Raw genomic sequence first — 23,150 nt, 5'->3', positions numbered from 1 at the left:
ATGTTTGCGGTATTAGCCCAGTTTGTTCACATTCAAAAAACCCTATGCAGGTAATATTTCCCTAGCACCACGCCAACTAACAGGAACTCCAGCGTGTGCATGGTTAAATAAGCAACAACTGTATCTCCAAGTTCCTGCATTACTCTTTTATTTCATTACTCTTTTCCTCATGGAAAAGCTGGGTAGTTCTGTTTCCCAAAACCATGACTCTTGCAGTCTTTTCTGCAGCTGCTCAGTGCAGCCCAACCTACCTGCACTGCAGTCAATAGCAGCATGAAATACTTCCCTTTGGAGCCTTTCCATTGAGTTTAGGCAGCGATTTAACACACTGTGGCAGGGCTGATATCTTTCCTGCTCCCACAAGCTCCTGTAGAAGCTAGGGAAAGAAAACTGCAAATTAGAAACAAATGCTTTGAACCTTTTAAGTGGTAGAGCCTTGTTTGAGTTTCTCTGCCTTGTGAGATCATGGTCCAGGTGTTCCAGAGGTACCAGCCCCAGATCGGTGAATAAAATGATAGGTGAACCCCCGAGGATGCTGTTCTAGTGTTTTGCAGTGAGTTGGTTGTTAGCCATTTGTTTTGCTCATTTGGAGCATGATTTTCCTGGTGAGTCATTTCTAAGGGAGTCTGTTGGGCTCTAAAGGAACAAAACAAATTGAAAGGGACTGACAAACATATCTGCTCTGCAACAAAGAGCATACAGCATTTCAAGGTGACCTGTACCTGGCTGCCTAGCTTTGTTTTTCAACTGTAGAAGATATACATTAAAAATACCTGTAAAACACCTAAGGCAGATCACTGAAATAGGTCAGATAAATTGATTTTAGCACTGATTTTCTATTCCTTCTTTGACCATAAAAGGGATCCATATTTCCTCTGATGGAGGTCTTAATGTTGTGGACATCTGAGTCTATGGGTCTTTCGGAAAACCTACTTCTAACCAAAAAAGCAAACAGAAGCCTGTTCCTCTGGGAAGGAACTGTGCTTCATTTCACATCATAGCATAAGCTGAGGATGCATGAGTAGAAAGTTATTTGAGCTTTTGCAATAAAGGCTTCAGTTTTTCATTTGTGAATTAACTATCTTAGCGGGAAGCAAATTATTCCAACAGCTCCCATACTCCTAAAATTAATCCTCCTTTAAAAATTAGGTGGATTTAAGATAATTTGCCTTAAAAACAACAGCTGCGACTTTTCAGGTTTTCAGAAAGCCTAGACAGCAACAGGAATTCTTCCATTTCTGGTGGCAGGTGAACTTAGCTCTCTCCTCTGTGTCTGGGGTATGACCAAAGCAGTGTATTTGCCTAGGCAAAATTTTGAGATGTAAGAAACATGGAAGAGAACCAGCAATCCCTGACTCCCCAGGTGAGGATCTTACGTTACGATCCGTGCTTATTTGACATATGGCAAATCCTTTTTTTCAAGTCAGGGAAACCAGTTCTGAATCATGCTCAAGGTGGTCCCTGTCTTTTGGAACATGAGCCCTTATGGCTTGTGATCTACCCCAACAACCTCAAAAGTATTTATTTTCCCAGGCAGAGAAATCTACAAGGCCGAAATTGAGCAACTTGCTGCAGTTTGTTTTCAAAATCTTTTGTCCTTCAACTCCCTCCGAAGGACACTTGCCATCATTGGATCAGGTTGGACCAAATTCTAAACCTATCTTTTAATCCTTACAGGAGTTCCTGGTTGTTTGATTTCTTGTCTTTTCCCATTATTCCTTTTCTGTCTATTATAGAAAGAAAAAGTCATGCTTATTATTCTGTTTCATTAGCATATTTTTCCTTACTATAATATGCATTTGATATGGAAATGCTACAGCTCAACAATTTGTTACAGATCACTAGTTTGTGGAACAAGAAACCTCTGGAGACAATCCTAGCAAGTGCCATAATGGACAGCAGAGAAAATGAGGTAAACAGTTGTAGAAAAATGGAGATGGAGAACAGATCTGGCTGTTACACAGCCTGGGAAGCATCAGTCTTTGTTCTGGGGTCTTCTCCTGTCTGACAACCATGCAGCCCAGTTTTTAACTGCAGTCATGTAGAGCACTCGGATGCAACAAACCCCCACTGGGTTTAGTGCTGTATTTTCATGCATATATACCAGCAAATAATACAAAATGTAGAAATAATATGCTTTTTGTTTTGTTTTTCTTTTCAGTACTGTGATTTGTAGTAAGTCCTCAGTGTCCTTAAATTGATGCTGGCTGAACACCCAGGGGATCTCCATCTTCTGCTACTCATGTGAAATCATGGGGAGAAATACAAGAAGCACAAAGTTTACTGGAGGATGGACCAGGCATACAAAGAGAGACTCTAGTATATTTATTTTCATGTTACACAGATACATAAAACCAGCTCTACAGCTGAAGCGTACGTTACTTTAACTGATAAGCCATGGTTTAAATACTTCAAAACACAGTACTGTCTAAAAACTCTTCATATAAACTGAATGGAATTGTCCACTTGCTGTCATGATGTTTTTTTCCGCTACTGGACCTGGCATTAGATCTGAGTATCATTCATTGGCATTGCATGCAATTCTGTCCTTTAAGTGCTTCCTTGTAACACATTTCAAACCGTCCACTTTTGTTCACAGCATTGCCCCCACTCTCCACACTTTCTGCTCACACACCTGCAGAGGGAAACAGAAGCAGAGGAATCAATAGACAGTTCTGTCAAGAAAGTCATGCTTGATTTCAAATAAATATATTTTCATCACACTGGACTACTTGAGGGAAAAGGAGTTGTTCTCTGGGATTTTTGCAACAGGAGTTTTTCTCAGACAGTTGCCAACATTTTTCAGCACTCAGCTATGAAGGCTGCTAAATATAAAAATAAAGAAATGTCATCAGCTTTCATGACATCTCTGTTCATCTTCCTAGTATTTTTATGTTTGGATCCAGCTTCCAAAATTCATCGAGGTAAATATTAGAATGATAAACAACTGATGCATTGACCTTTTAGGAAGAAGAGCCTCCAATGGGCACCAACTACTTTTTAGGGACAAAGTGCGTTGACTTCTTTCCAGAGATTTCCTCTCAAAAGTGAGGTGGCACTGAGCTGCACTGTCACAGGGAACTTAACTTAGAGCATCCAACCTCAAGCCAGCCCACTTTTTTTCACTGCATTTATTTTGATTTTAGCAGAATTTTGAATAATTTTGACGTCTCCCCCAGTAACATTTTCACAGAAGGTTTGACTTGGCACAAGACTAAATGCTTTCAGCTTTGCTTTTGATGTTTGGTTATGGGTGTCGCTTCTTTTGACTTATGACAAACTAAATGTGATAAAAAATGGTTTTAGGAGAAAAAAAAACCCAAAGTGAGTTCAGAACTGGAGGTGAGTTCCTGGTCATTTGCTTCTCACAATTTCTGTTCTAAAGTTTCCTCATCCATGCACACTTACCCCCTTCACCCTTCCCCCTTCCCCTGTCTCACAAAACCTTCTGTCTTCCCTAGGAATAAAAATTTGGTCATTTTGTTTAAGATGACACCAAATCTTCATTTTACAGCTTCTCATCCCAACCTTGACTGCAGGTCTGTGTGCTCATCTGCAAGGCAAGAGATGCATTTAACAACAGCCAAGGTTGCAGCTCTCCTGGGAAGAAGACAGCAGCATCACTCATGGATGGCTTTCTGTACACCAACACAAGATGCTGTCTGATCCTAAATACAGAAGATGCATTCAAAGAGCCACAAAATCTTGCAGAGGAATGTCTCCATCATACGGTGGATGTGTGAGTATGTCAAATGTACTGTCTCCCCACTGCTTTAGCTGGGTCTTTAGGATAGCGGAGAAGAAGATGCACTTCCAGTGTACAGAGCTAGGATAAGGAGTATACCCCCTGAGCTCAGCTAGGGAGTTGCACAAATGATACACAGGGTGAGGGAGGAAGTCCCACTCAGTCTCTGCCAAGGTTGTCCCTGGGCAGCTCACAGGCACCGCCAGTGGCATGGCAATTCCAGTGGGAAAACACACTTTAACGTTTGGTGGAGGGAAATAGCATAATACAAAATTGTTTAGAATAGTAAATGTCACTGGTAAAACTGGAGTGTCCACTTGGGGGTGGCAAAGTATTTCAGCTGTGTCTTCAGGGAGCAGGAGCTGCCTTTTCTCTCCAGGGCCTTGTGTGTCTCTGTTACCCTCTCTATAGCTTGTTTCTCAAGATTGCAGCTGGTAAAATGGGTTTGTTAGAAAACACGGGCTAAAATTCCCTTTGTGTTGCAGCAAAAAGTGATTTGCCAGCTACTGTGGCAAGTCTTGCATCGCTCAGGAGTCCTGCAGTGAGAGGCAAAATAGATTTTGGGGCAAACAAGGTAAGAACCCATTGAGGCAGGAGTACAACTCCTTTCTTCTGTGATGGGAAATGTCATCTGGATCCCTAGTGACTAGACTGCAACAAGCCTTTATGCATACAGTGTATAATTTTTCAGGAACTAATGTTCTTATTCATTATGAAAACTCTGTGTACTCTGTGTAAGTCCCAGCCCCTTGATGACATACATTGGATGATTTGCTGTGGCAGTGCGTGCCAAGCCTCAGCCCAGTCTGGTGGCTAAATCTCTATCCCTGTGTCATGATGCACAAGGGAGGTGTTTCACTGGAACAACAAAAAGGTTTTGAAACTCAGGACACAGAGGTTTGTAAAATTCTTTGCCGTGTACCTGATTCATGCTGGCCCCCCTTTAGAGAACTCTGCAGGGTCCTGACCTGGTCTGCAGTCAGCAGAGCTCAGGAACTCATTAGCTTGGATGAAGTGTACTGCCTTCAGGATCTGTTTGCATGACTGGGATGTGGAAGAGTTTCTCAGACCTTGTGTTATGTTTTACAGCAAAACCTCAATTCAGTAGATGCAATATCACTGCAAAACTCCCCTTTTTTTAATGACCTTTGCTCAGCTTCTCTGAGCCTGAAGGTCTGTCCTGTTTCCATGTATTGTGAATGCTGTCCTGGCCTTTTCTTGGTGGCTGCTAGCCTCACATAGATCTGACTTCTGCAATCCATCTGGTATGGGCAGGTGTGAAGTCTGCTGAAGCACTACCATAGGGCTTCACTGGTAGAGACAACATGTAAGTATCTGAAGTTTAAGCAATAAGTTCTTTCAAACTTCAGGACATGGGGGGATAGCAGGGATCTACCACAGTCCATCTGTACATGGTCAGAGTTGGTTTAGGCAGGTGGGCAAGAATAAAACTCTCTGATGTACAGGAGAAGCCTGAAAAAGGCTGCAGACTTTTCACATTCCCTGGACAGATATCCCTCACCAGCTGACTTTTGGGCAAAGGAGCCACAGCAGGAACATCCTCAGCCCCCCGTAGTGGCTATTTCCCAGGTAACGTAGGTGGATTTGGGGCACGCATTTGCCATGTGAGCACTGTGTAGATATTGTCAGGCACAGTATGAGGAGATATGGCAGTGACTCTCAGACTTGGAAAAATAACCCACTAGAGGGTAGATTTTTTGACAAAGTGATTCAAGGCTTTAATCACGCCCCCTGCCCCCAAATCTTCACTTAGCTCAGAAAGTGGAAGTTTTCTTTACATTTATTTTACAGTTATTGGCTCCCTGGTTCTTCTAGCCCACAAATAGCTATTGCTGGTGCTGTTGGCTGATGTTTTTCAGCCCAGCTCAGAGCTGCTCTTGTTCATGCCTACTTGGTTGTTGCCAAGAGATTCTTGCAAAAGCCCCACTCTCAAGAAGGTGGCAGGAGAGAGAGATGAGACTGGCTTGCCTAAAGCTAGAGTCGGGTAGACCAGGCTTGTGCAGCAAGTTGCCCATTTCAAACAAAATAAAACCTGTTTAGGCTAGTGCATAAAAAGCCATTCAGTAAAACATGGATAGGCTGTGTCTACTTCTTGGACTGGCAACATTGTGAGTGTATCTCATTTTTCTAAACCAGCTTTTTGCTGGCATAGCTTGCAGACAGTAAACTGAGATTTCCAGCCCTTCTATTAGCTTGAGGGTAATACAATGCTTCACCTGCTAATTACAGTCTCCTAGTTCATTCATTCAACAAGACACCTCTGTGATCTGCTCTTGCTAAAAGCAGTTGTTTTGGAGGGTGCCTTTTATTTTTCTTTCTTAGAGTAATTTTCTTTAACTTCTCACCTGGATCACAACAGTCACAGTCCAGTGGAGAGCTGAGAACTGCTGACAGATGTCCTGTGTGTGCCAGGGAGACTTGTGTCTTCAGCAGAATCCATGAGATTGTGGTCCTCAACCATGAAGATGTTCTGCTGGGCAGAAGTCTTGCTGGTGGAACGTTTAGGGGCCCAGTGCTTGCAGCAAGGAGAAATCACACTGAAGAAAGCCATCCTGAAGCGCTGGGACAACAGATTGTAAATGATAGGGTTCACAGCAGAGCTCAGATAGAAGAAAACACCTGGGAAATGAAGGCAGGGAGGAAGAGAGAAAGACCTCATTTGTGTGTGAAATTATCTCAGAAGAGGAAAAGCTTTTAATTGCCTGTACTGCTCCACCAAGCCTGAATGCAAAAGTGGAGGCATTGATGGCAAAGGGATGTCTCACCAAGGCTAATGCAGGCACTGCACCCAAAGGGAAAGGGAAATTGGAGAGAGTATTAGCTGGAGCTCACTATCTCCAGCTGTTCAGAAACCAGCTCTTGAGCTGTACTGCCCAGTCTCCAGCACAGCCCTTATGCCCACAGCACATTTGCACAGCTGGTCCCCCCATCAAAGCTGTTGGAGGATAACTTCCAGCTGAGGGGAGCTCATTTCTTACAGCACACCAGGACAATTGCAAACACTGGATTTGTCTGAGCTGCCTAATGGCCACATTTGAGTGTTTTCCTATGGCAGACTGAAAATAAGATTTCTTTTTGAAAAAGCCTTCATTTTATGGTTGGCAGGGGCATAAGCATTTGATTTTATCACCCAGTTCTGAGCAGCGTGTACGTCTTTTGTCTTGCCATTTGGTAAGGTTTCCCATTTGCCTCAGAGACCCTCTAGAGGATGTTGCCTGCTGCTGTGTATTCATTAAAAGCAGCTGAATGACAGCAGACTTCATTTCTTTGTGAAGAATACAGACAACTGTATTGGAAAACTTGCCCAGACCTTGAAAGCTGCAGAAACTTGCATGCAGTTTTTATTTCAGGCATAATTCTTATCACTGTCCCAAACCCCCAGAAGCTTTTCCCTGCATATCTCATGTCACCTGTGGCATAAATGACTACATATTTCAAGTAAACCGTTCACACAGAGGGTTTTTTTTTGCCAGCCCCTGTGCAAGTGGAAGAAGAAAGCTTTACCTGACACCACATGAATTAAGTTGAATATATTAGCCAGAGGCTCAGTCCATTCTACAACAAAGCTGAAGAAAAGTCGGTCTATGTGGAATGGAGCCCAGCAGAGAGCAAAAACCATCACAAGGACAACTAGAAATAAAACAGGAGTGAAGAAAAACAAGTCAGTTTTGGAAGGATGTGGTTCACCAGCCTGCACAGAGCAGAGAGAATGTTCAGAATGCTGGAAGAAGATCATGTATACAATTTTTATTCTGAATTTGAAATCTTTTGCTATCCTTTCTGTCTTACCAGCTAAAAGAACAAAGTTTCCACTGATTTCTAAGTTGGATAACTCAATATATGCACACACAGTGACATTCAAACAGAGCTGGCAACAGCCATGTAGTGCTGCAAACAGAGCCTAATGAAGAAAATGCTAGTGAGACATCAGGATTCATACATGGTACCTGAGACTAACCAGCTCCATTGTGCTTTGGATTTAATTTCCTCTGCACACTATTTGTATATCACGTAGCATGATAAGGCCATAGGAACCATGTGCTGATGATGTCTGTCTGGGTGCATTGCTCAAAATGAAAGGAAGAGTTTGTCTCCATGCACACCTTGGCCTGTGCTGGCTTTAGTAAGTACTTTTGCAAGTCCACTCCAGACTTGGGTCTTATGAATAACTGTGATTCCAGTCCTGGGGCACAGAAAATCAGGCTGACTTCGAAGTAAAATTTCCTAGTTCAGACAGTGACTTAGGCTGCCTAAAGAATAATGTTGTTGCAGGAAATATTGAAGGTGATTTATGTTTCCTGCATAAACACCCTCTCAGTAGGAAGGTGATCACTGCTTTAAAGGCAGCCCCTAAACCAGTAATTGACGTGTTTTCAGGGTGGTTGGAGCACAGATTTCTTCTGAATACTGTACAATGCGCAAGTCTGCTGAGGTCCTACTTTTTCTTGGGAAGGTCTAAGTGGTTAAGGCAGCAGTAGGTGATGTATGTGGCTTGGCAGGACCTTCCTTGTTCAGGAACAGAGCTTGTGGTGTGACGCAAAACAGACGTATGACCTTCTTTAAAAATGAAAAAGATAGACCATTTGCATCCTGAAAAAGAGGGATTTTGCCAGAGGGCTGCAAGAGCCAGGCTTGGAGCGAGGGATATAAGCATCCGCCGCATAGGTTTGCTCAACCTTTTCTTGTGCTGGGGAGGAAAATTGCCTTCCTAGTCTTTTGCTAGCCATGGTGTTTCACTCTCATGCTCTCTAAGTCTAGATAGAACAGTAATAAGACATTTTTTCTTTGTTAAATCACAGCTACTCATCTCGTAACTCTTGAATCCAGTGAATTTGCTTGCTACACTTCAAGACCTGGTAACCCTCTTGTCCATGGTAAATAAAACACAGAAGGGCTCATTACTTACACAGCATCTTGGTAACTGATTTCCTGGATGGTCTCTGGACGTTCACAGCCATTTCTTCCACTTCCAAAGATTCGTCTCCTTTCAACTGGCAAAAGTAGGGAAATCAAAGGAAAGCTTAGACAGGAGACGACATCCCCACCAGGTATAACCTGTTTGATACTTTGATAGCTGTAGTTTGAGAATACAAAATATGGGGCAATTCAGGCCTCACTGAAAACAAAAATAAGTCTACATTTAAATTTCAGTTTTAATTTAGGGAAACATTGAAGCTTTAGGTTGATAACAGTCTGCAGATTTTATGCATCTGAGGCTGCATAGTTACAGCAAATTTGTATTTCAGTTCCCCACTTGTCCTCTCAATGAATCAATATTTGGTCCGCAGTTTGTGTTCAGCTTCAACAATATTTTGCTAGGCATTATTTTCTCTTTTACCAAAATATTGTTTATTTTCCTAAAAGGGTTCCCCACAATTAAGCACAAATCAATGATCCAAAAAATACTCAGAGAGGCCTTAGTGAAACACAGCTGTAATCACTGGGAAAATTCCTGTAGCATTCAAGGGAGTTTGTTTCATGCCCTGAGTGTTTGGACTAATAGATATTCAATGCCACTAATGAACAAAGCCTATATATGCTCTCTTGCAGACAGCTGGTGTGTGTGATATGCATGGATTCAGCCACCTACTGCTCGGTTACAACAAGGTGGGTTTTCTTGGCCAGTAGTTTTTCCTGTACTTCTAAAAAATGGACATAAAGAATAATAATCCAATCCTCCCTGAAATGTTTCCCCAACACACTTGCAGCAAGAGTACTGGTGCTTTGGCGATGAAAAGGTCAAGTCTAGATAATCAGGACAATTGCTTTGATTACAAACAAAATCGCCTGTGGAGAGTGCATAATTGGACCCAGATTCCTGAAGTGGGAGCTTCTGATTAGCCAACAGATTTGGAGTGGTGTTTTTTTCAACTGAGAGAAATTGGAAACAAAACTTTCAATTACATGGAAAAGAATATCAGGAATGAGGGAAAACATAGAAATCAATCTGGATTTGTAAAAAGCCTGTGAAAACATAGAATCATAGACTATCTCAAGTAGTAAGGAGCCTGTAAGGATCACCAAGACCCAACTCCTTCTCCTTGCAAGAGCATAGCTATACCTAACTTTACATAACTGCAAAAGATTTCAGTTGCTTTTAACATGATAGTTGTGCCATTTTCTTTTGCCTTTTACACTGTGACTTTTTGCTTCTCAGTTTTGATTCACAATACTTCTCTATAAGGATGATCAAATAAGACCTTCTTTCACTGTCCTACATATTCATAAAACTCATAAAAGGGAAACACATGTAAATCAAATTATACTCAATTATAGTGCAATTCAGCCTCTCATGTTTTACATCATTTCCTTTGTAACTTTTATTCATAGTTGCTTAAGGAAGAGGCTCAGTTGATTTGAAACACATCTAGTGAGAAATGTCTGCTCATATTGATTAAAATCCCTAGCTTTCATTTAGTGGCTTCCAGTCTCAACAGTATTCTATTCCAGGCATATTCCAAAGCCTCAAAGGCAGCTTGAACACAGCTGTGAAATACAGAAGTCCTAGGGGAGCATCCCTTGTCTGGTACTTGTCTCCTCTGGGATGGGGATTAGGAATATCTGCTGCCACAGACAGAAGCTATTGCAATTTTCGAGACTTTTTTTCTATCAGTTTGGGGACTTCTCTTTTTCTTTTTGTAGCAGCTCTATTTTCAACACTTTTTTTCCTCACTTCAGGCCTTATTTTACAAAATTTTCAGTGAAGCTGTGTAAAGATCCCACAAGAACCACTGGGCAGTGGGGATAATTTAGCCTATTCATTGCTTTAAAGATTGGCTGTGTGCTATGGCTTTCTGGCAGTAAATCCTTGTGGCTCTCTTGAGTAAGAAAAAAATGCTTCTGTATAGTTTCAGCCAGTGCAACAAAATGATATGTACACCAGCAGAGTTTTGCTTGAATTTCTTGCACAGCATTCAGTAAGTTCGTTTGTCTCTACTAGAATACTGTATCCCTTTCTTGCTATATGATCAGATACTGCTATTTAAAGTTACATTCAATGCGATGTGATAGGATTTATATTCTCAAAATACATGTAATATAAGAGAAGAAAATACTCACCAAGTAGCTATGATCAGCAGTGCATTTTAGTGTGTTGCTATATAGTTTTATAATACTATGATACTGATTGTTTTATTTGTGTATTTAGATAATGAATACTTGGTAAAACTAGTCTGACTTTTTGAAGAGAGAGTGAATATGAACTCTAAGGTAGCCTTAATCGATGGTGAAACTATAGTTATCTAAAGAGATTATTGCTGAATTTACTAGTTGCAGCAATAAGGTAGCATTTCCATTTACAGCAGCTTTGTGAGTTATAACAACTGAATATTATCACCATCTCCTGGGAAGGAGAAAAATAAAGTAATGCAATAGTCACAAGAACAGAGAAAAGAAATAATACACAAGAATCAATCATTAGCCTGCTCCTTTCTACGCTTTTCAGATTTTCCTTTTGGTCTGTTTCCTTCTAGTCCCTATTGCAAAGGTGCAAATCTCTGGGAGGCTGGAATCAGTGTACTTACTTGAATGTTTAAATAACAGTCAAATGTGAGCAGCAGTGATGGTAAGTATTTTTTAAAAAGATTGGGGTAAATTATTCCCCAACATAGCTGTATTAATTTCAGAGCAGGATTACATCAAAAAAGGAGCTGGATCCACTGTTTTCAGAGGTTTTGAAATACTTTACAGGAGGAAAACAGGTGGACAAGAAAAAGGTGCAATCACTTAAAAGACACGTACAGACACAGACACTTGAGACTGAGCTAAGGAAACACTGAGCACAGTCAGAGTAGAACTTACTCTTAGACACATCAGATAGTACAGCACACTTATTACCCCCATAGGCAGCACATAGAAGAGAAAAGAAGTAATCTGGACAATACAGTTATAGATCCACATGGGCATGACTACAGTGCAGGTAGCAGAGCCAGGGATCAGGGTGCCATTAGGGAAATACTGCAGCAGGATGCCATGGGTGCCTGTGTTGGGGAGGGCGAAGAGGACAGAGAGAACCCAAAGCACCACGATGGTCCTCAGGGCACGCTTGCGAGTGCTTTCCAGCTTGGCACGGAAAGGATGGAGGATGGCAATATATCTCTCCACGCTGACGGTGGTCACACTGAGGATGGAGGCAAAACACACTGTCTCAAAGAGTGCAGTCTTCAAATAGCAGCCAATGGGCCCAAACAAGAAGGGGTAGTTGCTCCACATCTCGTAGACTTCCAGTGGCATCCCAAAAAGCAGCACAAGCAGATCTGAGATGGCAAGACTGAAGAGGTAGTAATTGGTTGGGGTCTTCATGTTCCGATGCTTGAGGATTACCAAGCAAACTAAGAAGTTACCTACCACCCCAACAACAAAAATCAGGGTGTACACCAAAGCCATAGGTAAGAACAGATGGCTCTGTCTGGGCCCACATAGGAAGGCTAAGTAATCCTCTGTGCTGTTTAAGTACCTCCTAAAATGTTCTTCATGTAGAGCAAGGTGATTAAACCAGGAGATATTACTGGTCCAGGCCATTACTTGATCTGATGAAACGTCTCACGGCTGAGATCTGTTCTTCAAGTTTCTCTGTGCTAGTTTGTTCACTTTTTGCAGAGAGTAAAGAGCCGGGGGGGAAGAGTTGTCTTGCCAGACCTAGATGCGCAAAGCCACTGAGAGATGAGAGTGAATGTGTTTGCCTGGCTTCAGTTAAGGTTTTGCTGTTGTAACAGCTGTTCCCCTGCAAGGAGTCCCTTAGCCAGAAAGCCCCTCCTTTCACACATACTCATTGGCTCACTAAGTGCGTTAGATTACAGAGTAAGAAGAGAGGTTCCAGCTACTTGTCTCACTCCTGTAGCAGATGCATTTACAGAATAGGAAATGTAAGGTTTAGAGAGCTGGGAATCTGAAATAATAGGATGTGAGACTAGCTGCAAGTTGTTTGTAGTTCTCAGAGGGCTGGAAACCAGACAAAATAACCCCCAAAACTCCAAAAAGCTTTTACAAAATTATATCGATGCTATATCTAGTTATGAGAAAATCAAAAGAAAAGCACCCCAAAATCTAGCATGATTGTATTTTTCAGATCTCTGCTGATTTTCTGTTTTTTACAGCAGCAAGTACTTGGAAGCAGAGTTTTAATAGAGGAAAGCCAACCTTTTTTTGTAGTTATTCGTGTGGAATTAGGCTGCTACAATATTTCACCTTTTTTTTAAACACTGTATATTTTTTCCTCTTGAAGTCTGATTTAGGATTGCATTTGCTTTTATTGATATAAAAATATTTTCCCATTTTCCTGGTGTGATGGAATCTGATCCCATATTCTTAGTTACCCTTGTTTTGGGATTATTTCTGAGCACTGTATTATTTCAAAGACATATTTATTGCCTCCAGGACTAGAATGACATGCATTTTTATAAAATCTTTATTTTTTTTCTGGAATTACAACCATTCTGCAAACACAACTTCTGAGCCAAGAAAATGTATCCTGCAAGGATGATAGCTGCGTCAAAATACATCATTTAGCTCCTTATGAATGCTTGATTCCTTACTGAATTTCTCTAAACCAAAAAGCTTCCATGTGCATGCATATAATTTTCTGAACATTTTTCATGTTCATGCATATAATTTGACTGTTTGGAATCGAAGAGGTGCAAAAGCTGAGGGCTAGTTTATAGGATTTTTATCAGCTTGATGTGCCAGTTGTCTACCCAATATCTCTCACTGTCACTTTTGAGTGCTTTCCCAGTCCCCTCCTTGAAGCCATTTAAGCTTCTTACATCCCTAACAGCAGATTGAAAGGTTTTATTGGATTGGTAAGCAGCAAGCAAGCTCATTTGACCTATTTCTCCCTTCATTAAGAATTCATTTTAAAGAATTTCCTTGCATTTGAACAATGTTGAATTTGATTTTGAGCTATTATCTGGGTAAGAGGTAGGAACAGAGGAAACACTAGTAGAGTCCCTTGCTGCCACACAGATTTACTGTTTCAGAGCACAGTAGGAGACAAGAATTTGAGAAACTGTGCAGGACTAAATACTTTCTGTACCTCTGCTTAACTTGCAGTGTTTTTCTCTCTGTAATTTCTCAATATTTCAGTTCTTTCCATTTTTCCTTTTTCTTCCCTGAGTAAGTTCTGCCTTAGTCTGTTTAAGGGAGAGCTGCAGTTCTGTCTATACTGCGTCATAACTGAAGTGAGTAAACACTTCTAAAGTACCTACCAAATCGGTTTTCACTTTTCTTCTTACACGTTAACCTCTGTAAATAAATTTTAAAGGAAACTTGAGGTTTATTCTGCTTTAAATCAATCTTTAAGAAAAGGAAACCAAAACGGATTTATGTACTAAAAAGGCAACAGGGCATCCACACACACCATGATCTCTATGAGAGGAAAGCAATGGGTTGTGTAGAAACACATCAGGTTACTTGAAAGCATGGATGTGCTAGACAACCTATGTCTACTTCCACTTGTTCTTCCTTCCCAGTCCTTTTAGATCCTTTTGGCCTTGTGTGCCAAAAACATGTAAGAATAGATGTCCAGAAGAAAACCAGGTCTGTTTGTCTAACAGGCCACCCCTAGAAGCATGTTGGTATGAGACGATTAAGTGGCAAATGGAGAGCACAAGGACAGTGGAAATTATATTTCGCTTCATTTCTTGAAGCTTTATTTGGTGTTCTTTATGATATCTGTCCCAGTAAGGGTAGCAGAGTGTATCTAATCAGAACTAGCTCTGGCTCTGCATGACTGGAAATATTTTATTTTTACAACTGAGACAGAAAATAAAAACAGATTTTCCTTTAGAAAGTTAACATTAAAGTATTTGCTATTTTTTATTACAAAGCACATTTCATTGGTGCTAGCTGTTATATGCTTGAGGGAAGATGATATGCTGCATGCTAGCCTTAGGATTGTGCAGTTTTATGTAATCGTAATGTAATTAATGTAATGTAATATTTCCATTAATGTAGTCTAATATTTGGTCACATTAATCCAGACAAGTTTTTTTGGCATGGTAAGTGCCCCTACTACTTAGAGTGTGCCGTTATCTCCTTAGACACTGACGATGCCCTTACACTGGTGGCCTCTATTTTACCACATTTACATTGTAGAATCTTTCCCTTAGCTGATGTAATGTGTTACAGCCCATTCCTGTGTTCGATTAAGGGCAGCAAAGTGCACATTCAAGAGGTGGATTCAAGTGCCTCCATATTTGCCAAAGCTCTTGCAAGGGCACCTATTAGCAACTATATATTAGGTCAGTACATGGTGAATAATTTTACATTTTAGGGAAAATTGGACACACTCATCAAAAGAGAACAGTGAAGGTAATCTAGAGTATAGCAAATGGATAAATGTACCACTGGTCATGTTCACAGAGGCATGTACTTTGAAGAACTATGGGCTATTATGATGGTGTACTTTGAATACTTGCTTATCTTAGAATATAGCATTTTATTCATGCAAAACAAGCCTTTTTTGATATTTATCTATGTGGTGAGATGAGTTTTCTCATCCAGCTTCTTATGCTCTGGTTGTAGAACTGGAAGTAATATAGCTGTGATAATGCCATGGTGTGCCATGCTGATTAATTCTGTTAATTAGCTGAGACACAATATTTCACTGATGTGTCTACTTGGCACCCAGTACTTGAGCTGACATCTCTTGAGCAACCCTACATGGGATGTGGCTCAGGGCCTGCAAAGAAGTGCTGTAATGCTTACTGTACACACCCTTAGAAAGTCATCCTATTTTGGATGGGTTTGAAGAGGTATCTGGTTTACTTTGCAAGCAGGTCTACTATTTTTCATCTTCAGCAATTACAACTTGGCCTTTCATTTCTAACTTCCTTTTGCAGTCATCAGATGCTGTTGTTTCAGTGGTTTCACCCTTTCCTCAATCTGTAGATACTGAAGGTAGGTGCAAAAGACTTTCAGAAACTTTATGTGAGGGGACTGCTATCCACCCTGTCAGAACTTGCTTTACCTACTTCTTTCCTGGAGGCTTTACGATCTGCCCATGGAGCCACACTACTTTCACAATTGCAAGTTCAAACACTGTTTTAAATCTTTGAGAACTTGGCAGTACCAAGTATTTCAGTTCTATTGGGATGCACAGAAAGGGATGCAAATAAAGCACAGAGCTGTTAAGCAGAAATACTAAGCCATGCTATGCTGAAGATGTTATCACAATTGCTAGAACTATATAGCCCTGCTCCCCTTATAAATAACTGACCTACAATTATAGATCATGCATTTGACTTTCTCTTTTCTCCTTTGAAAAGTTTTTTGTTTGCTACAGCAGCTGAAAAGTAAGTCCTTGTTTTTCTAAGTATACTCAGTACAACATTCAATATACCATCAAATGCATAGCTATATTTTGTGTGGTTTCTCTCCCCCCAGGCTGGAGGTGTGAGCTGCACTATAATAAATGTTAGATCTGAAGTAGCCTTTCCATGCCTCATTGTAAGTAATTTTGCAATTATCTAGGCTCTTCACACACAGCTTTTCAACGGCTGTGCATACCTGAAGTCCCGAGGATCTCAATCAACACAGCCAATAAGTGGATTTCATGGCTACGGTACAAAACACCGAAGAGGGCACCTCTGCCTGGAGCAGCTGGCAACCTATGCAGCCTGTACAGACATGGACCAGTTCAAGAGTGGCTAACTTTAGTCATTAAAATCAACAAATGAGTCCACACAGATTTTCAGGCTCCTACTTTAGTCAATAATGGCAAGAGGAACCTCCAGAAAGGGATTTGCCCTAATCCATAGCACAAAGTAAGAGACAGAAAATGGAGGAGCTTGTTTTTTCCTATTGTCTGCAGAGGAAAAGTGGATAATAAAGTATAACAAGCTTGTTAAACAGCTGAGATGAATTTAGACCTCAATTTTGTGCATTCTTATCCATCTTCCTGCAACTATGACTGGTCTTTAGAGGAGGCCCTGTACAGGCTTTGTCTCTGAGAAGCTGCTGGGATAGCTGAAAACACCCAGGTAGCGAGACAGCAGGTGAAAAGCGAGGACAGCCCAGTGCTAAAATTCACTCCCTAGTTCTCTCTCAGTTAGCCAGGTGGATGCACCTATTAACGTGTCTTTCAGCAATGGATTGCTTTGTTAGTGTTGATTCTGGAAATTAGGGGGAATTATGTTCTTTCTCTTCAGTAAGTGTTTTTTGTTGTGTGTGTGTGTGTGCTCATGCTTTGAATAGGAAGTGAGTGGGTGGCAGGTAAAAAAGTGGTTCAAGCTCGATGTGCTGGAGAACAGCAAAAAGGGCTCAAAAAGAACTGTGATAAGGAAAAACTTGTCATACTGAATGCATCCATCATGACAAAGTGACTTGGATTTACACAGAGGAAGATGAAAAGATTGTTGTGGCAGAAAATGTATTGAAGTCACAAGCACAGTACAGAATGAGTCAGATTGTCTGAGTCAGGAGGGATCTGGTAGTATAGGACTCAGATGTACTCAGGAAGAATCAAATTATTCAGCATCTCTCTATGGCTTTCTGCATCTTATTACAGTATTGATACTTCTCTCCTTGTGGTGCATGTGTTTCTTGGGAGAGCTCAACTCACTTGATTATCTGACACAATAGACACTTAACTTGTTTCCCTGCCATGTCTTACCAGTATTACTTTTCAGTGCACATCCATTTGGCTTCAGTTCTACACCCTGGGATTTGGGCAAAGATTTTTCTCCATTGGAAAAAAATACATCCATATCAAAACGGCTGCATAGTGCGCCTGGGTATGTATTAGAAATCTATGTGTTCTGATGAGACGGAAGGATTCACAACAAGTCCTAACATATTTACAGACAGACAGAGATACACTTTATTATTGGAGGTGGTAGAAAGTTAGCAATTTGTTATAGAACTGAATCCATCAATGAAAATGATAAATGTGACACTTGGAATTTATATACTATGTAACATATATAAAGTCACATATATGTAGCATATATGAAGGAAATGTTAAGAGAATCCTCTTTCCTGAACATTTTTTTTCTTTAAGGGTTGATGTGGAGATAACCTTACTATAAGAATAAAGTTTATTTCAAAAGTTTTCATCCTACTGAAAAAGTAGATACACTCCATTTTTCCCAGAAATTCAGTGTTGTGTTAGTTTGTACTCTTTACATAATAATAATAATACAATTTAAGAAACTGGATATTACACAGCATTTTTTCCTCTTCTAATTTTAGAGAAGGCTTGTTTAAGCTATCTAGGCTTGTTTAAATTTTCTTGGCTCCAGTAAAAGTATCATTTGGCTGCTCATAAGGGTGACTCTGGCAAAAACACTTGTCAAGAACTTCCACTTGCTTCTGCCTTTGCTGCTGTTCAGATCGCTTTGTAAGTTGGATTACAGCAATCACCTGCCTTTGTGTCACATTGAGCATCAACATTATTTGACCTGGAATTTAAAAACCCCGTCTTTATGAAGAAGGATGTGCATGAATTGGAACATTAATATGCTGGCAGGTTATGTTCTCTTCTTGCTCTTTTTCCTATTAGACTATCCCCAGGAGTCATATCTTGGTTTAGTTAAATGCAGCAAGGGATGGTACTGTTCTTTTGAACGTCTCCTGCTGCAAGGTTAAAGTGAGAAAGAAAACTTTCATCACTGTTGTGTCTAGAAAGATACATCCCAGAGGGATAATTTTGTAGAGTTTTCAAATAACCTAATAGGCCTTACACATGCAAAGCAAACTGAACCAACTTATTAAAAAACTTGTTTCAAATTGGGATGTACATCTCAAAAACATTCTTGTGCTTTGCAGCCCACTCAGCAGTGAGATGATCCCAGGCAGTACTTCAAAATAAGGTAAGATAACCCATCCACACCCTCTATAGCTGAGGAGCAGAGCAAGGAACAGTCTGCATAGAGTGAGAACAGCTCTCCTCTGCAGGATTGATGCGTGGATTAGGTGGCCTGAGTACCCCTATGACCTGGGGATTTTGGATTCAGTGGCTTTACTAGATCAGTTCTTCACCACCAGGATTTAGATCCATCTACCAGTTTAGGAGCCCTATTCCTCTCACTGAAGCTGAAGATGGAGTGTGAGGCTCAGGAGCTTCCCACTCAGACTGCTACAAATAAGCAATAGAATGAATGTTGTGCCCTTTTTATTTCAGACGCACAAAAATGTTATTTGGACATTTCCCTATACCATGGTCACTGAGACCACAGCTGCTGCAATGCATTTCTCCCTACTTTTCCCCAGTGCTAGTTTTACAGTGGCTGTACAAATTTGGCTTAGTCAACCTCTCTTTTCTGGGAGACCAGTTTAGCATCCAGACTGATATGTATTTTGCTTAGCCAAGACACCTTCATTATCTGCTCATTTGCAAGCTCTGATCCACAATTAGATCTGAGCTGACCCAGAACTCTATTGATTTGCTCTGCTCATACTAAATGTTAAACATATCTCATCTCAATGAATATCTGAATGTATTCTGCAATACCTTTAATAAAATGAATTTCTGCATCAAAGAGAAATGACTCAAATCTGAGTCAAGTTGTTCTCAGTACAGCAAGCTGTACTTAAATGGGTAGCAATATTAACTTTGAAATGGCATCTGAAATAGATTAGGTAAGGACAACAGAATTAGAAAGTCTGATGTTTTATTTTTCAATTCTATTTAAAGATCAATGGCCAAAAGGTTAATGTTGCTTGAAACAAGCAAAGCTTAGTGATGTCTGGCAGGATAAAGGAGTGACATAAAATGGAGAGGACCCAACAACCTTGAAACTATAACCTGTTAGGAAGATTAACACTGGGGACTGGAAGTGAAAAAGGACAAAATGAACTTTAGACAAGGAAATTAGCAGAATACACCAAATGAACAACATACATAAAGGTAAAGATGAAGAAGGAAGACACAAAGAAAGGAAGCAACAGATAACCTGTAAAGAAATAGGATCACTATCTAGCTTTACTTTAATGTGCACTTTCCAAGCAGTTCTCTGTGTGGAAGCTGTTGCCACTCAGCATTGCTATTTCTAAGCTAACACTGTGTATAAACCTGATTAGTCTCACATTGTTATTCATTATTCTGTCTTCTGCTGTTTGAAATGATTCAGCCATCCCAGAAGAGAAAGGAAATGGTACCCATTGTCCAGAATAACGAGGTGTCTGGGAGCCTATGTCTCTTGGTACTCATGAGACTTTGAATCATAAAGGCTGTTCAGAGCCTTGGTTCCTAGCTTATGTTACCAGTAAACAGAAGAGAAATACTATAACACGTTTTCCCTATACCGAGAATATCCTACTTGAACATTTACCTTGCCAATTCTCTGGAGGATATAATGCATGATGAGTTAATACTGGATAGTTTGATAGCACTAATAAATGACCTATAGAAAAAGCTCAGGACTTTTTCTCAAGGCATAAGAGTTGCAAAGTTAGAACTGAAGGTTTCCGGGCTCCACAGTCCAAGCTTCTTTGGTTGTCCTTGCATTGCCACAGTGTTGATCAGTAAGTCTCCTAAAACTTTGGGGTGGCCTGTAGCTGCCAAACCCCACAGCACTGCTGTAGTTGCTCTTCATTTCATCAGAAGATGCTATGCTTGTTTTCTTCTGGGTGACTATCACCATAGTTTGAAATACATTGTCTTACACAGCACGCATTTGGATTGAAGTCTCAGAGCTGATACGGCAGTGATTAACATAGAAATGAAAGGAAAACATGCAGGTAGTACTTTGTGTGATTCTTATATTTTCTAATGGTTTTAGTGGCTCACTCGAAAAGTGAAGGTGACCAGTCAGGCTGACACTATTGTATGTACCTCCAAGCTAATGGACAAACATAGACTTTGGTCATAGTTAGTAAGGTACAAGGTCTAAATGACACCTTATAGATAGAAAAGATGATTATCTATTGTTACTGGCTTGGTGGAATAAAGTTCAAACCAGAATACAGGGCATCTCTGGTCCCTTTGGAGAAACATTTATTCATGGACCTAAATGAGCCTTCCTGTGAAAAGTGAGCTGCTCCCACTGGCTCTAAAGAGGTCCTTTTCAGTTCAAGGATACAGGCTGTAATTTTGTCTTCAAGACACAAGAATCAAGGCCTATGCATTTTGCCAGCGATTCTTTCAAAAGCAGTCTATAATGCACTGCAGATGGTGCTTCACAATGACAGAAAAACTGTGCTCAGTGGGAAAAAAGCTCATCTTCCTGATCATATCTACCCTTGCACCGCTATAAAACGTCCCTGAAGATCTTCAGGTGCTTTATAGATATGAATAGCTCGGCCCTGCAAAGCAAGATGGTTCCTCTCTCCCAAAGGAAGTACAAAGTTTGACAAAAATTGTAGCAATTTAAACCTTTTAGCATTTGTCCCTGTGCTGTATCAACAGCCCACTGGAGGAATATCAGGAGACATTATTACGTCTTTCCAAAAGAAATGCTGTCTTCCCTTCCACCCTTTTGGGAGCATTATGTAGATTCTGCTTGAGAGACGTCACGTCTTTCTCTGACAACAATTGCAATAATGTCAAGAGCCCTGGAGTACTTTAAAGCCCATTTGAGTCTGCTGTATGGTATTTTGAAAATGTCTAGATTGCTACCATACTTTGTACATATTAACTTGAAGACTTTTTCTTCAGATGTTATACATATTTATAGTGAAGTGGGTGCTTTTTCTAACTACCTGCTCTTGACATTGAGGCTGTGGAAGGTGTTCTCTTACTGTATCTTCCATTAAAGAAAAGGGTGAAAAATAGGAAAAGATGTAGTTTCTGTGCAACAGCCATGCTGTTGTAAGAAAAGAAGCTCATGTATTGCTTTGTTAGAACTAGACTTCTGAGATCTCAAGTCAACTGTAAGATGACAAGACGGCTCAAAAGATAAGCTGTTTTTATTAAAGAGCATACTTAATTTTAAGCCTTATTTGACTAGAGCTGTATTTCACTGCAAAGTGTTTTACTTTGAGCATGTTGAAGTACACACACAGCATCAAATAGAAAGTGCCCAAATTTGAATCACAAAAAGCTAAGCATCATGGAAACATGTGAAAGCACCTCCTGAGGAACAGAATGAGAAAAAAGAACAGACACCCAAACCTGAAGAACAGAACAGCTGAATGCACTTTTGAAAACAGGTTATTTTCTGACAGTGCACACAGTAATTCTGTGAATTGCTGTTTACCCAGTTACCTGGGCAAAAAAAAAAAAACTGGTTTTGCTTTTCTGCTTTAATTTCAAAGGTTTGCTGCCGAGTTCAGATGTGCTTTAATCTGTGCTGGAACACTCAAAGAAACAAAGCCACCTCAAAGCAGCTCAGCCAAATGAATCTGCAGTGCCACAAAAGAGCAGTAAAGCCTCATTTCCCTTTCCTACTCTTGATGGAGAGGGGTCCCCAGGTGTGGAGCACATTCTGCAGCACATCAGAGCTCCTTCCATTTCTCCCTTCAACAGGACTACAATGAGAGTTTACTGGGCACTGCCCCTTTCTGGTGATAATATGAACCTCACACCTCAGTGAATACAAGTCCAAATTGCTGGTGAAGATGTTGCTTCATGTCTGTGTGAATCTTGAGCAGTATGGTATCAAACACAGGTAGCATTTCATCCTTTTCCAATGCAATAAAGACTTTTTGCTCCTACCTGATTCCTCTTTGTCTCCTGTTTTCCTGACAAACCTTCCTGGCAGCAGGGAAGCTCTCTGTTCCTTGTCCAATCTGTAGACAATTCATGGTGAACTAGTTGGTCTTGACCCTTGCAACTCCATCTTAAGCTGACAAAGAGATGTATACAAGTTAAAATAATGAAATTCTTGGTAAGATTCAACTTCAGTTATAAGCTAGTGGTTAAAGAGCCTTGGGTGACATGGTTTAGTGTGAGGTGTCCCTGCCCATGGCAGGGGGGTTGGAACTTGATGATCCTAAGGTCCTTTCCAACCCTAACAATCCTATGATAATGATTCTACAATGATGATTCTGTGATTCTAAACCAGCTTTCTTTTGGAAAATGATGTTCTGATAAAAATCAAGAGTTGTGCCTCAGATGCTACTGGTTTTGATGAAATTAGTCCCATTCAGAAAAATACTGAAAGTAAAATGCGATCTGCTTTGGAAATATCAAAATAAAGGTTTCAATATCAAAATATTGCCATGCCTTTTCATTTATATTAGTTTGAATATTTTTGTATTATTTTCAGGTCTGTCATAAATTTTACTTGATGGGCTTTGTAAAGAACATGTCAAGTGATAGTGTAAAATACAGCCAGATATAGCACAACATTTACATATTTTCTAACCTTTTAAAATATGTTTTAAGTGCAGTAACTGTTGATTCGAGATTGAACTGGAAAAATAACACTAGCTTTTCAGTGTTCCTCATTTTATCAAGACAAGAGCAGCACCCAAAGTATTACCCAGGAGTAGCTGTTTTGAGTAG

General features: G+C 40.4%; 1 protein-coding gene across 1 annotated transcript; it reads right to left on the bottom strand.

The window, feature by feature from the left end:
• Window positions 1-5,312: 5,312 nt before the first annotated feature.
• Window positions 5,313-12,880, bottom strand: NMUR2 (neuromedin U receptor 2). Its single transcript, XM_061456861.1, has 4 exons — window positions 11,567-12,880; window positions 8,673-8,757; window positions 7,271-7,396; window positions 5,313-6,385 (listed from the first exon to the last, which is right to left on the bottom strand). Exons 1-4 carry the CDS (start codon window positions 12,284-12,286, stop codon window positions 6,126-6,128), a joined length of 1,191 nt encoding a protein of 396 aa, XP_061312845.1. The 5' UTR covers window positions 12,287-12,880; the 3' UTR covers window positions 5,313-6,125.
• Window positions 12,881-23,150: the final 10,270 nt, after the last annotated feature.

The sequence above is a fragment of the Pezoporus flaviventris genome, unplaced genomic scaffold (assembly GCF_033815535.1).
Source record: "Pezoporus flaviventris isolate CSIRO_AGI_PZ_B2104156 unplaced genomic scaffold, CSIRO_AGI_Pfla_v1 ptg000023l, whole genome shotgun sequence".
Lineage (NCBI taxonomy): Eukaryota > Metazoa > Chordata > Aves > Psittaciformes > Psittacidae > Pezoporus > Pezoporus flaviventris.
The sequence above is the reverse complement of the archived record's forward strand: the minus strand, read 5'-3'. Positions and strand labels throughout refer to the sequence as shown.